We start from the raw sequence: 16,303 nt of genomic DNA on the forward strand, positions 1-16,303 counted from the left end.
GATCGTAAATGTAACAATTTTGTTGCATTACATGCTGAAGAAGGTGAAATACCACTTTCCTCACCTACTCTCTGAAGCGATTTATGTGGACTGACCTGGAGTCTTGCCTGTATATCTTCTAACCTATCCTGTGTGAGAGCTGTTCTCCTTTGCTTCTCTTTCTTATTGATTACAGAACCAGTACTATGCCACTTGTAAACGAGCTGATGCACGTAACGTTTTGATGGTACTGTCGCACCGGAAAATTGTCTACAGAATTTTCGAAGAGACCTTTTAACTGGTTTCTTCTTCTTGTGCAAATAACACTCGACCAAAAATATTCTTTGCTCTATAGTGTATTTAACCATCGTGATAATAACCTCACAACACACCTTGAAAGTCCAATAGTTTCTAGCGAACTGAGGGACAGAGTGCTAAACAGCTGTACGCTACCAATGAACACTTCTTATCTTGCCAGTGTTGACACAAGCCACACGGCGCTCACTCAGGAATTCCCATGGCATGCGAGCAGAAGTCAGAACTCTAAAATTATTCTCCCTGGATAAGTGTGCATCATTTCAGAAATACTGAGTTGTTGCACAAGCTTAAGATTGTTTTCAAATATTCATTTTCTATTTTTCCTTCTTTACTTCCTCTACTCATCACCAATGTCTTGTTCTTCTCCACATTGATCTTCAATCCCCATTAATCGGTCCTTTTATCCAGCACATTCAGCTGTTTTATACCTTCTGCTGCTAATCTTCTCCACAGATCACATCATCATCTGCAAACATAATTACACTAATTCTTTCTCTTCTATAATCTTCCCTCTGAAAAGTGGTGGCAAAAGGGGCTCTGGTTAAGATGCAGCAGGTCATTATGCTACTTAGGTTCCAGAATGGGTAAAAAAATTAATAAGTAAATAAATGCAATGTAAATTTTAATCTTATACCAGCTGTATAGTATCATTTGAAGTAATTCCACCATACTGTATATCAGTTGACTATATTTGTAAGTAGTACAAGAGATATTACAAGTAGAATTTTGTAAACAATATAAATTTATTAAGGATGAGCTGTGTGTTTAATAGAAAAAATTGTTAGCGTAAATTGTATAATATTGTATTTTGGGAACATTTTCTTCTGTTGTTAATTCAATATTTAGTGCTTGACAATAATGTATTTTAGTGTACCATTTGCCACCAAGGTAGACACCTCATTTGCAAATAAAGAGATTTTGATTTTGATTTGATTTGATTTGCTGCCTTTATGATGTCATCCATCACCATTATGAACAGTGAAGGCGATAAGACACTTCCTCGTTTTAGCCCATTGTCAATTCCAAACCATTCTTTTTTTTTTTTTGCTAGGGGCTTTACGTCGCGCCGACACAGATAGGTCTTATGGCGACGATGGGATAGGAAATGCCTAGGAGTTGGAAGGAAGCGGCCGTGGCCTTAATTAAGGTACAGCCCCAGCATTTGCCTGGTGTGAAAATGGGAAACCACGGAAAACCATTTTCAGGGCTGCCGATAGTGGGATTCGAACCTACTATCTCCCGGATGCAAGCTCACAGCCGCGCGCCTCTATGCGCACGGCCAACTCGCCCCCAAACCATTCTGTTTTACCCACTGTTGTCTTCACAAAGCTGCAACAGTTCATATATTGCTTTTATCATTGTTATGATAAATGACTGGAAACAGGCTGTGGATATTCATTCGTTCCTTGCCAATGCCCCTGTGTGTCAGGTTTTCCCAGACTATAAGACTATAAAAGTCATTACTATATCCTTCCCATGATCTGTCTCAGAATGAAAATGGGTTCCATTGTTGACCTTCAACTTCTGAAACCAAATTGTTCCTCCTGTAACTGACTTTCCACCTTTTCTTTAATTCTTCTTTCCAATATCCTTTCCATTATCTTGGCAACATGGGAGATGATGGTGATTCCTCGGTAGTTACCGCACATGACCTCATCTCCTTTTTTGAATGCTATTATTATAACCCACCTTTACCCAATCCTTGGGTGCTTTTTTCTCTCTTCAAACACACTTGAACATTCTATTAGTCCACTGGAGTCCTGCTGGCCCTGCAGCCTTGATTATTTCTATGGCTACTGTATCTATTTCCACAGCTTCTCCCATCTTCATCCATTTAACTGCCCATTCCACCTTAGTCATTGAAATGTCTGATTCTTTGTCTGTTATTTCTTCTATTTCTGCTGCCTGGATACCTTCTCAACATGTCTGGTTTTTCACATTTACCAGTTCACTGAAATATTCTTTCCATCTATTCATTATTTCTTCCAGTTTTGTCAGTATTACTCCTCCTTTATTATTTACAAACCAAGTGTTCCCCACTTCATTTCTACCGTTTCTTATAATTCCAAATAATAATCTTTTCCCCACAGCTCAAATCTTCCTTTACTTCCTGGGTGAATGTTTCCCAACTTTTCTTTGGCTACTACATTTTTGCGAACTCTTCTTGTTTCTATGTATCTTGCTCTACTCTCTTCAGTATTTTGTGTTTTCCGTTCCTTCCAAGTTTCTTTTACTTTACGTTTCCACCGTGTTGTCTCTTTCTCTCTTACCTTTTCTGATGTTCTGCAACACGTTTTCTCTGCACTCTTAAAATCATTCCATTCCTGGTCAATGTGACTAATATCTGTCCTTAATATCTGTTTTTGTAATTACTTCCAAAACTCTTCCTGTACCTCCTCTTCCTTCTATCTCCAGCCTCTTTCTTTCCCTTTTTTCTTATAGTTTTGTGACCTTGCTTATTTTCAACTTTGTATCACTGCTCTATGGCCACCTCCAAAGGCTTCCTCAGGTATATCTGTAACATCTGCAAGATCTTTCCAATGTCCTATTCCCGCGAACATGTAATCAGTCAATGTTTTCAATCTTCTGTCTCCCCATCCATACCTGGTAATCTTATGGCTATTTTCCTGATTGAACCATGTGTCACCTATTATTAGTTGGTTCATCTGGCAAAAGTCTATTAACATATGTCCTTCTTGATTCTTGTTGCCATATCCGTATGGCCACGGAATCTCTTCTCCTCCCAGTGTCTCTATTCCCACTTGCGTGTTCAGACCTCCCATTATCATTACTTCCTTCCCTTCCATGTATTTCTCTACTTCTTCAAGGACCTGTTCTATGTTCTCTTCTTTATTTCCAGTCTGTAGAGCATATACTTGGAGCAGATCTCATGTTCCTGTCTCAAACTGTATCCTTGCTATGATTATTCTGTCACTGACCTTCACCTCCACATATTCTAGGACATTCTTTCTTTGGATGTGAGTGTAAAATGGTGGGATAGTTCCATATATCTGATATTTTATATCTTATGTCATGTAGATGCATAGTTCAAGATATACTGTATATAATTCTGTGTATCTGGTATTTTATATATGACATGTTATGTAGATGTGTTGTTTGAGATGTATGGAATTCTCTCACCATACTCTTAAACGTACATAATATTCTTTGGAAACAATTGTATATCACATAGAAAAACAATGTCCGTCACTATTTCACCACATGACAATGGAGCACAGTTTCCGAAATGCATTGTGAAGTGAATTATTTAATAAAACTTCAAAGTGACTGGTAAAAGTATTTTTCATTCCTTCATTAACAAATTTGATAAAAACTTATTTTGTGTTTGCAGCACAATATATATTTAATAGCTTGCTAGAGACTTGTAATGAACTGTCATATAAGGAACAACTAAGTGTCAAATCAAGCACACAAGAGAAACAAGTTGGTTTCAAATCCAGAGAAAACCTGCTGTTTTGCTGTAGTTACTCTGTGTACAGAGCTCAGAATGCTGAGGTTAATAGCCCAATGCTACAAGTATATGTGAAGTCAATCAAATAACCTGTATGGATATAGTATTTGTACTGGCATGTGTATTGGTAATAACTCGAGCTAGGATTGGGAAGAAAGCAGTTGAAATCTATGGATAGGGACCTCAAATTGAAATTGCTTTGCTAACAGTGTTATTTTTATACTCTTATATTATATTCTTAAGGTTGAGTATACCCTATTCCAAATCCTCACACCTGTCTTACACTTACAACCAAGTCAAAAATCAATCCTGGAAAAAAAAAAGACAGAAAGATGTGCTAAGACCTAGACTATAGTAACGGTCTCCTTTCAATAGGTATACTACTTGAGATGATATTCCAAATATTAATTCACACCATTTTAATTTCCAAAAAATATGCTAAAAACCATTTCTCATTCAAATTAAACTAGCACAGATAGAAAGTTAACAAGCAATTATTAATGAGACGATCTTAAAAAAAATAAAAAAAATAATTTAAAAAAAATTAAATTGCTTACACAAAGTTTATGAAGTTGTTCTTACCGTGCTGACTGGGAAGCGTGGCAGAGAAGTAGCTGAAGGAGATGATGGTGTTGGAGGTTTTAGTTCACTGTTGGCAATAGCCTGCTGTAGTTGTTCAAACTTCGGACCTCTCAAGTATCTTTCCAAACACAGTCTAACAGTCTGCCCAGTGCTGCGTAGTACTTCTACTGCTTGATGGTTTGTATAGCCTTGCAAGGATCGACCATCAACCTGTTGTGAAGAAAGCCAAAACATTATAAACGAGAAACAATGCATATAGAAATAAATCAGAGACATTAGATTTTTATACACTGCGTAGCAATACTGTGCTTCATTTTCAACATTTACCCTAATAAAATTAAGCTTGTTACCAAATAAATTTCAAATTTAAACTTTGTGTGTTCACCATTTTAAAAAACTCTATTGTTATCTTCCGCTGGAATAATCCAATTATGCTCCCATTCCTTCCATGTATATAATCGCAGCTATTCTGCAAAACAGCTCATCTACACTGAGAGAAATTTTAATAAAGAGGTGGCCAAACAAAGATTGAATCCCCTGTTACTGGCTTAGAAGACTCTAATGATTAAAAGATAAATAGATGTTTAACGCATTGCAACACTCGGGCACAGTGTTCAATTGGTAAAATACGGGATAAGGAGATAATCTGTGAGATGTGTGCCCACCACGGATATTTGTGCGGTCACATATTATAATGTGAAATGCCCCCATGATGTGAGCCTTGGCCAATAAAGCGACCGCTCCACAGCCTAAAGGTTTGCAGATTACAGGGTGATGCGATTAGCACGACGAATCCTCTTGGCATTTATCTTGGCATTCTAGACCGGGATTACAATCTCAGAATCAGATCGCTTCTCAATTGTTCTAGTGTAAACAGAGTGGCTCTCGAACCAGCCCTCAAATCTAGGTAAAAATCCCAGACCTGGCCAGGAATCAATCCTAGGGCCTCCCAACGAGAGGCAGGCTCGCTACCCCTAGATCATGGGTTCCGAACCTGGGGGTAAAACAGCTATTCCGTGAGGATAATACTGCTGGTAATTTTTGGTATGTAGGTAATAGAATGACAGATCAGCGCCATGTGGCTTGCGCCCTCTCGCGCTGCATGTTCACTAATAAAAAGCATGGTGATGTGTGTATAGGTAGGTAGCCTGTCGCTGTGTTCTATCCTTTTCTAGCAGCTGCCGCCGCTTTCTTGCATGCGAAGGATTGGGACGAAGCTGCACGGAGACGGATGAGGATGACTCAGTTGGAGTTTACTCGAGCACCAACTTGCACGTTTCATTTGTTTTGCATTGTACTTAGTATCAAGCTTTACAAGTGTACATACTGTTCTACAAGATCCTACACCCTGTTCCAAAAAAATATGTATATATATATATATATGTAGTATTTGTAGGTAAGTACTAACAATAATAATTTTCACTTCCTTTTATGTGTTTGTCAAACAATGTTATTAGTAAATCAATTATTTTTCATCATGAGAGGTTATTTTCATGCAACATAGTGAACGACAGAATAAAAGTCACTAGCCAGTAGTAGGTAGTTCATGTATTTTTCTATCGTACGTTCATTTCGTAAGAGTGTTGAACGACTGTTTTAGGTGACATGGCTTCTACATCTGGAAAAAAGCGCGCGTATAAAGAAGCATTTCTACAATGGGGTTTCATGAATCTTGTTGACAAGGATATAGAAAAGCTAGTAGCTTTACGTCGCACCGACACAGATAGGTCTTATGGTGACGATGGGATAGGAAAGGCCTAGCAGTTGGAAGGAAGCGGCCATGGCCATAATTAAGGTACAGCCCCAGCATTTGCGTGGTGTGAAAATGGGAAACCACGAAAAACCACCTTCAGGGCTGCCGACAGTGGGATTTGAACCCACTATCTCCCGGATGCACGCTCACAGCCACACGCCTCAGTGAGTTATATGTGATAAAGTTCTTAATGCAGAGAGCATGATACCGAGCAAAGTAAAAGAAAATTTCGAGAAAGTTCGCAAGGAGTTCTTTAAAGAGAAAAGAGTGTGTTCTGAAGTCTTTGCAATTGGATTTCACAGGAAATGTACAAAAGGCAACTAAATCATGTCTTCTAGCTTCATATCAAATTGCTTATCGCATTGCTATGAACAAAAAACTGCACTGTAGGAGAGGAACTCATCAAACATTGTTTGTGTGATCCAGTGTCACTTGTAATATGTGAGCAACACGTGGCTAAGATTAATCAAATATCACTCTGCAACACAACATTTCAAAGTTGTATTTTAGAGTTGAGTAACAACATTTTGACAACCATAATTTCGGAAAAAAATTGTTCTATATTTGTACTGCAATTGGAAAAGTCAACCGATGTAGCTTTGTGTTTGCAATTATTGGTATTTACTCGGCACATTAAACATGAACATGTAAAAGAGGAATACTTCTTCTGCAAGTCTTCGCCCACCACCACTCGCGGTGAAGATGTATTCAAAACACTAATACATTTTTTTTGAGGAAAAAGTACTGGTATTCATTCTGGATTTCAAGCACTCATGAAACAAGTTGCCTCTCAAATTTTATCTTATCACTGTATGATACACTGTTACGCTCTGGCTGTTGTGACGTTTCGTTCAGATTTACTAAGCGCGAGTGACATAGTAAAAATTGTGAATCATTTTTGTGGCAGCATTACGGATTCCAGATTATTCAAAGTTTTGTGCGATGAAGTTGGTGCCAAATTGAATGGTCTTTTGTACCACACAAAAGTACGATGGTTTTCGAGAGGGAAAGTTTTAAACAGGGTTTATGAGCTACGTGAAGAAATAGGATTGTTTCTTGAAAATTAGACAACACAAAAGAAATAGAGTTGTACTCAAAAATAAGATATAAAACATTTGCTGAAATGCTGGCATACCTTGCTCATTTCTTCAGTGAAATCAACAGTCTGAATATCACATTACAAGGAAATATGGCAAATGTCTTGACAGCACAGGATAAAGTTGCAAGTTTTCTGTGTAAATTGGAAATTGGCGATATGTCGATGTTTACACAACTGTGTGAGCAATTGGTAAATGACGAATCTGAAAAGATCACACTTAAAAATTCTATGATTCACCATTATCTCCAGTAATAGACTCACTGAAGCAATATTTCACGGACATGGACAGTCGTCAGTTAAATTCTTGGATATCAAGATCATTTTCTACAGACAATGACATTTTTAAAAACGAAGATGTGTCAGCCAAAGTAGAATTTCTCGGATTTTACGCAAGGATAGTACTTTCAAAGTGGAATTTCAAAATGATGACCTTGGTTCATTTTGGCAAAAAGTAGGTGGTGAATATTTGTTATAGCCGACAGAACTCTAAGAATAGTAATACGTTTTGCAACCACTTATAGATGGGCGAGTGTTTCTCAACTTTACTAACAGTAAAAACAAAGGCCAGAAACCGTCTCGATGTGGAACATGACTTACAATCCGCGTTAAGTAAAACTAACCCTAACATAAAAAATCTTGCGAATGCAAAATAATTCCAAACTTTACATCAGCTGTCATTAATTAACTAAGGAAGTAGATTCAAAATTGTAATTACGTATATTTTTGTGCAATTATGATTAATAAAGGCTATATGTACACATGTGTTGTTTTCTTTGATAACGTTTTAATGAGGGGTAAAATCATTTTCCCTAATAAGTCATAGGGGTAACAAGACGAAAGTTTAGGAATCGCTGCCCTAGACCATGGTGTCAGCTTGAAAAGTGAAATCACTATTACTATTGATAATAATACACTAAATATGTTTATTATAAAAGGTAAGTTTTAAAAATTCGTAATCCTAAACATTCAAAGGTCTACTAGCGTCATGCAAAACATGCTCTATGCTCGGTTAATATTTGTCAAGTATGGCCATGACCAAACTTTGTTTCTCAGAGGTGAGGCAAGCTATGTTCGCTTGACCTTGCCCCTTGATACCGCTCATTCTCGTGCTGTCTGAGTCACAGGTAGAAGTGCTTGTCTCCCTCCATTCTTGTTTAGCCGTACTCAAGTTTTTCTCGCGTACCTTTATCTCTCGAAACATTACGCATTTGCCACAATGGTGGAATCATGACTGGACATAAAAATACCAATAGTCACTCATATTTTTAGACTCTGTTTCTGCTTTGAATGTAAGCAAAACTGGAAAGAATGTAGTAAATATCACTCCTGTTGGAGAAATGGTCAATGAAGTACACAGGCTAACACCTGTATTCCTCCTGGCTTGCGCACTTCACTGCTGTATACATGGAAACTAAATACACATTATTAAGGCATAAGCCATCTATTTCACTACTAGCTATACCAAAGAAATTTTATACAAACTGTGCAAATTAATAAGTCATTATATAACAAAGTCAAATATAAACCTTAAAACTAATTTTAAAAACCCTCTTTCCTCAGGGTTTCTATCCAAGGAGATATGGTTAGTGCAAAACTGTAGCTCCAGTTTGGGAATGAATTGCAAACTAATGATTTATTGTTATGATTGTTATGAATTAATAACAAGTCATTGACTTGGTCTGGGTCTAGCTAACTCCTATGACTCCTTAAAAGCATCCCCGTTTTACTGAAGTTTCTTTCGCTGCTTGCTGGAATGCACAACGTATGTCTGGCAGAGTAAGTAGACTAATTTCATGCTCCTTCCACCGGGAGAATGGGAAACCACGGAAAACCATTCTCAGGAAAGCCGACGGTGGGGACCGGCCCCTCTCCGTCTCCTGAATACAGTGGCATAGAGCCACGGTAGATCAGTGGCCACCCCCTCCTCTACTCGGTTGGCCGGTCTGAGTGCACAGCGGTTGGACCATGGACCAGCCATGGCCATTTGTGGGCCGAGACCCACTCTGCAGCACCGACCCTCAACCATTTATTCCATCACCCTTTTATACCACCGAACTCCCGGCCTTTGCTCTTTGTAAACAAGGGCTTACTCATATCTGGATAATAATGGCATGTGGCCTCTGAAGAGGTCTGGCACAAGTCTTTCGAGTTGACAACGTATAGGCGACAGCGCATGTGTGAGGATGGGTCTCTACAAATGACGAATTCTAATGATGAAGGCGGCACACACATCCATCCCTGAGCCATCAGAATTAACCAATGAAGGTTAAGATCCCCGACCCGGTCGGGAGTCGAACCCGGGACCCATTGGACCAAAGGCCACCACGCTAACCATTTAGCCATGGAGTTGGACTCATATCTGGATGAAACACACACAATGATTGCAACGTCAGAAAAGCAAGGAAGGTCATCCTGCTTTCGCTTCGAACATGCCTTGTCACAGGAATTGGAGCAAACTAGGGCATTTTAGTTTACATGCTCCACTCATGCATAATATGCTATGTCGTGGTTACCTGTCTCAAGTTCAAACAGTGTACGCCACTAGTGTCTACCCCTCAGTACAGTTTCCTGATATGGGGTCAAGGAAGCCTAAACAACAAGTATTCTTAAAAATTGTTCTCTAGAAATGTTTTCATGTAAGAAACCGTTTTGTGCGAATGATAATAATGTTATTGGTTTTACATCCCACAGATTTTCCAAATCTCCAAATTCCTTTTGTGCCCAGTATATCTAATGTTCTTTAAATCACTATATAACAATTGTTGAACAGTATCCTTCTTATTCATTACCTTAGGGTTAGTGAGAATTAAAAACCTTAAATTTCACATACGTCACATCTATACATGTTTAGATACTAATTGGATCATCTTCAGTAGATTGATAAAACTGACATTACATATTGTAGGTAAAAACTTTTAAAACTGAAGTAAGAATGATGTTATGAATGTTAGAATGTTAAGAAAAATTTTATGCTCTTATAAGGTCGTGGTTTAAAGTCTTCAGTGTGCACTGTTGTCCACTAGTCATGATTTTGTGCACAAAACCACACATGTAAACACACTGTTCAACAGGGCAAAGAAGGCAATCATACCACCAAGACATATCAAATTATGGTAGTCCTTATTGGCAGCAAACCAAATCATATAATATCAATTATTAATCATCAATTAATTAATTATTCTGACATGTAAAAAGAATGGGAAAGGAACAGGTAGCAAGAAGGGAATTGGAAAGAGAAGTTAAGGGAAAGAGACCAGTTGGAAGACCGAAAAGAAGGTAGATGGATGGATCAGATTTGGAAGGACATTAGAGAAGCTGGATTGGATGTGGCGGAAGTAATGGAGCAGGAAAAGTGGAAGGACAGAAAGGAGTGGAGGAGGCTTGTTAACCACACCCTGGTGACTGAAGTGGGACATTGATGATGATGATGATGATGATGATGATTAATCAGATACCACATAGTTAAATTAGTATACTTTCAACTACTGTAATGATAACATCAACACCGAGCTCGACAGCTGCAGTTGATTAAGTGCAGCCAGTGTCCAGTATTCGGGAGAGAGTGGGTTCGAACCCCACTGTCAGCAGCCCTGAAGATGGTTTTCCGTGGTTTATCATTTTCACACCAGGCAAATGGTGAGGCTGTAACTTAATTAAGGCCATGGCCGCTTCCTTCCCACTCCTAGCCCTTTCCAATCCCATCGTTGCCACAACACCTATCTGTTTTGGTACGACGTTAAACAACTTGTTTAAAAAAAAAAAAAAAAAAAAAAAAAAAAAGATAACACCAACAGAATATCACGACATGTGGACAACAATGCATACTGAAGATTTTAAACCATGATCTTGTAAGATCATAAACTTTTTCTTCATAAGAACATTTTAACATTCATAACATCATTCTTACTTCAGTTTTAAAAGGGTTTTTTAACTAAAAATTTAAATTACATAATGTAGTTAAAGCAATTTTTAGCAATTTACTGAGAGCGATGTACTGCTGAGAGGTCATGATTGGGACAAGTTGGTGGAGGAAGAATGGTACAAGGACAGGATGAGATCGATAGGCTCATATACCACACCCGGGAAACTGGAGATGGTTTAGGATGATGATGATGAGCAATTTACTGAAGATGATCCAATTAGGATCAAAACGTGTCTAGATGTGACAGATGTGAAATTTAATTTTCTTAAATTCACATTAACTATAAGGTATAGAATAAGGAGGATACTGTTCAACAATAAATCATTGTTATATGGTGATTTAAGGACACATTAGTTTAGCTGTCAATATGGAAACATGAAATTCATATTTCCAGTATGTCTACCAAAATGAAGCTAGCATATCCGAGCATCTTCAAATACCACTGGACTGTGCCAGAATCTTAGCTCAATTAAAAAACAGAATTGATGGATTGATGGTATGCATAATGTTAACCATTTATTCAAATTTATTTTCACAAAATTTCTCAATTTTGTTTCCAACGAAGAGATTCACAATGCAGCAGTGGTTCTTCAAATTGAATATGACAAAGATTTATCCAGTGAAATCCCAGACCAAGTAGTGGGTTTGAGAAATGCTTAAAACAAAAACAAAAAAAAAAAAAAAAAACAAACAAAGAAAAAAAAAAAAAAAGCAGCTTCATTAACCTCAGTAGATAACTTAACAAAGCTATCAGTAATGAAGAATTCAATCACAGCTGCTAGCCTTCCAGATTTATGCATGCCATTTTACCTGTTTCTTGTTATTCCTGCAACCATTTCTTTGGCCGAACAATCATTTTTGAGGCTAAAACTTAAAAAGAAAGAACTATCTATGAAGTTCTACGACCCAAGACAGACACGTGAGCACAGTATCGATGACAGTGAAAACATCAATACCTTTGCATCACAGAAGGAAAGCACAATTTTCACCAGAGTTCAGTGTGAGTACAACTAACAGCATATAGAAGTATATGCTTACTAATCACCACAATATATTTAATTTTTAAAAATCTTTTTGCTTCTTGAGTGCTCAGTCCAAAGACTGACTGAAGTATCAATCACATGTACTAAGAAAGGAGTTTCCTTGAGATGGAGTGGCCAGTTTCTTTCCTCTGCTCCTTATATCCACTGCTTGGCAACATGAGGCAGGTATGACCCTGTTCCAAACCTTCCAGCAAGTCTTATATTTGCGGTGCAGCTGGAAATTGAGCCTGGGACCTTACGGTTAACAGTTCAGTTACTTAGCCATTATACCAAAGAGGCAGTCAAATAAAATATAAAGCAAAGTCACCTCCGTACAGGCCATGAAGGCCCTTGGAGGAGTGGAAGGTAAAGGCTTCCACCATTGTTAACCTCGGCACATGATGGGGTAGAGTAGTTAGCTCTACGCCCGGCCGCCTTTGCCCCCAGGAATTAACCTGGTAATCATTTTTGGTGTAGGCTGAGTGAACCTCAGGGCCATATGCACCTCCAGAAGTGGAAATCTCTTTTCTTAAATTTTACAACTTCCTGACAGAGATTCAAACCCACGTGCTTCCGGGCGGCCCCGCACGCCTTTACCGCCTCGGCCAGGCAGCCCCTCAAATAAAATATATTAAACATTATTTCTTAGGACCGGTAATCTTACAATAACGAATGAATGGAAAAAAAAAAAAAAAAAAAGAGAGAGAGAGTGTGTGTGTGAGAGAAAGAGAGACGGAAGGATGGATGGAGAAAAGAAGAAAGAAATGCATTACCCGTTACTTGAAGTGTACTCAAAGAGGCCAGAAACAAAAAGCAAAGAAAGCAACAACAATAAAAACTAGATGTAAAAGGATTAAGGGTGGAATCAGAAGCAGAGAAAATTACATAGAAATGCACTCATCTTAAAATACAATATATTATGTAAATTATGACATTATTCACCTCAACAATCCGATCGTTGACTTGAATTTTCTTGCACAGGTCTGCAGCACTTCCTTCACTGATGCTCTTTACAAAGATGCCAGAGAGTTCCTCTGAAAGTAAGAAATGTCACATTATTAAAATTAATTTTTCAGAAATCTGAACAATAGGGGTCCTTCTTGGATAAACTACAGTTCAATAATACGGAATGCATGAATCAGATGCTGTGATGTTAAACCACAGACAGATATTTCACATAATAAATCTTGTTCACCTCTCTCATTTTGTAAATCAACCTAGACCTCCGTGATGGGAGAATGGGCATTACAGACCACATCAAACCACTAATCATTAGAAGTACCTCCACAACAACAGCTTCCACCAACTGCACAATTAAACACTCCTCATTCTTCTGCCATACTGCCATACCCTATCTTAACCACCGACGATTGACCCTTCCAACTGCTTAACGGCCTAATTATTATTATTTCTACCAAAAATTTGTATTGCTATAGAGACAAGATCCCTACATAGTAAACGCTGACCAAGAAACAACAAAGACTGCAAATTTAAGCTGCCATTTCTTTTCTTTCCAGGGCAATTAAATGGTGACACTTCCTACAAATATTCTTGCTTGCTTTGTGTGCAATTTCTGTGTATTTGTGTTCTTTCTTCATTCTACAATCAGTGACAATGAAAACATTATCTAAAAAGTGACCTGTACATTTAGTGAAAAAATTTGCTGAAGTGTATGAATAATGGTCATGTGTGTGGAACCAAAAACTACCTTCTTATAAAGACAGGAAAAAGAAATTTTTTAAAAATTTAATTTCGTGTGGCTATTTCTAGCCGAGTGCAGCCCTTGTAAGGCAGACCCTCCAATGAGGGTGGGCGGCATCTGCCATGTGTAGGTAACTGCGCGTTATTGTGGAGGAGGATAGTGTTATGTGTGATGTGCGAGTTGCAGGGATGTTGGGAACAGCACAAACAGCCAGCCCCCGGGCCACTGGAATTAACCAATGAAGGTTAAAATCTCCGACCCAGCCGGGAATCGAACCCGGGACCCTCTGAACCGAAGGCCAGTACGCTGACCATTCAGCCAACGAGTCGGACAGGAAAAAGAAATGAAGGTTTAAGAAGAACAGTTGGAACAATGTCCGATAGTGTTCATAGAAATTAATTGAGGGATGTTCCACCATTCAACACAATATATAATACATAACATTTATTAAGTGAAAACTGTACTCAATTCCCATGGAATCATCATCAGTTCACAGTATACGGCGTATGCATATAAATCACCTATTTCGAGTATGTGTAGACTTGAAAATTATCTAAAAGTCGTTCAAGGCCCGATGGTATTGTACACGATTCATAAGAAGCTGGTTTCTTACTAGTAGAACTGTTGACGAGCGCTCGGCGATGATTATCAGACTGTGTGTTCCATCTGAACTGCGTTCTCCTGCCATCTGTGTGTGCTCCGTGAAGTACAGAGTCGCATAGAGAATTATCGATCGAGTACAACAATATATGTGTGGTTTTTTTTCTTTCTAGTTGTTGTTTGAGATCGGTGAAGGTAAACTCTTGAAACCTGGTCGCAGATACTTGATTTTTAAAAGAAACTCAATCAATAAGGAGAAAAGACGGGCGAGATGAGGCTGATTTTCGACCCTGGTTAAGTTTGTGGCCAACCGGCCACAAATTCTGGTTGGATTTGTGGTTTGTTTAACATCTTATATTTACTTCAGAGAAATTGTAAGCACCCTGCATGATGAAATCTGCATGAATACCCTTTCCTACCGAGGTATCTCCAGAATGCTCAAGATATTTTGTTTGGACTGAATAAGTTAAAAGAATCGAATTGTTGTTGAAGTAAAAGTTGAATGATGGTATGGCCTTGGTTGTATGGCACAGTATCGTAAAAGGTGGATGTTCCCTTATTCCTTGCTCTCGTTAACCTGCCTCCATCGATGAGTTCAGAAGTATCCCCAGGAATTGTGGCCAATAGAATTGTCTCTCTATCCAAGAGATCATCTGATGTCAACAAAGATGAAACCAAAATCATAAGAAGGAACTCTAAGAAGCAGACTATCCTTGGCTGAACAATTTCACCATTGTTAGGAGAATTCTCGGTTGAAGACACTACAACAGCTCTGAAAGAAATAAAACCAGGAAAAACAGCAGGAGTGGATAGAATATACCCAGAGTTCTCTGTGGACCTAGAACTCTAGTTTAGCTAGTTAAATTCTTTCAAGGCATCTTTACATCCTTGCTCAAGAGAACTAAAATAGTTGCCATTCTAAAGCCTACAAAAATTGGACATAGTCCTAAAGATTATTGACCAATTGCACTCTTAAGCATTTGCTACGAACTCATTGAAAGAATGGTTTACAACAGAATTTCATCCTCAACCTTCCAACACACACCAGCCAAACAAGCTAGATTTTGACCAATGAAAGCTTGTTAAGAAGGAAGCCATACTTTCAAGTGTCGACTCTGTTAAATGTAACTAAAAATCTATTCAGTCTATCGAACACACAAGTGGATATTACACTACAATATATCTGTAAAAATCCCACACAATTAAACAAGGAATATATAGGAATTAATAGTGCATATATTTCTTCCTTGTTTAATAGTTTATTTTTTTTACAGGTATATTCTTCATCATCTTCATTTTCCGTTTCCAGCTTCCCGGGTCATGTTGTGAATCAAGGACCTCCATCTCTGCCTGTCTCTTCACCACTCTTCTACTTTTTTAAAGTATAATTTCTGGTTTTCCTCCCCTCTTCTCTATGCACTCCCACACTGAATCTGTCCACCTCTTTCGGGGTCTTCCTTGTGGTCTCTTTCCTGTTAACTTCTCTGAGAAAGCTTTTTTTGGCACTCTCCTCTCCCATTCTCATCACATGTCCATACCACTTTAGCTTCGTTGTTTCTATTTTGTCCTGACGTTTCAAGATTCCTGTACTTTTCCTTCATTTCTAATTCTATCCTTTCTGGTCTTGCCCTCGATACCTCTTAGGAATTCCATCTCCACTGCCTGTATTCTACTCTCCTCTCGTTTTGTTGTAGTCCATGATCCAGCTGCATAGGTTAGTATGGGTTAATAACAGGTTGAATATAATACTTTCTTACATTTCTTTGGAACATCTTAGTTCCACAAAATACCCCTTACACTCTGGTAGAAGCTGTTTGCTTGTTGTATTCTTTACCCTATTTCCTTGGTTATCTT

The 16,303-nt window shown here is 38.3% G+C and overlaps 1 protein-coding gene across 3 annotated transcripts in view; it reads right to left on the minus strand.

Moving 5' to 3' along the window:
- Positions 1–16,303, minus strand: part of LOC136873924 (multiple PDZ domain protein) — a 2,156,217-nt gene that overhangs the window by 2,106,679 nt on the left and 33,235 nt on the right. For all 3 annotated transcript variants that reach the window (XM_067147286.2, XM_067147283.2, XM_067147285.2), the window contains exons 6-7: positions 13,090–13,181; positions 4,352–4,561 (exon numbers count right to left, since the gene is read on the minus strand). In XM_067147286.2, the coding sequence (XP_067003387.2) occupies positions 4,352–4,561; positions 13,090–13,181 (302 nt within the window). The remainder of the gene's footprint in view (positions 1–4,351; positions 4,562–13,089; positions 13,182–16,303) is intronic.

This window comes from Anabrus simplex, chromosome 5 (assembly GCF_040414725.1).
Source record: "Anabrus simplex isolate iqAnaSimp1 chromosome 5, ASM4041472v1, whole genome shotgun sequence".
NCBI classification, from domain to species: domain Eukaryota; kingdom Metazoa; phylum Arthropoda; class Insecta; order Orthoptera; family Tettigoniidae; genus Anabrus; species Anabrus simplex.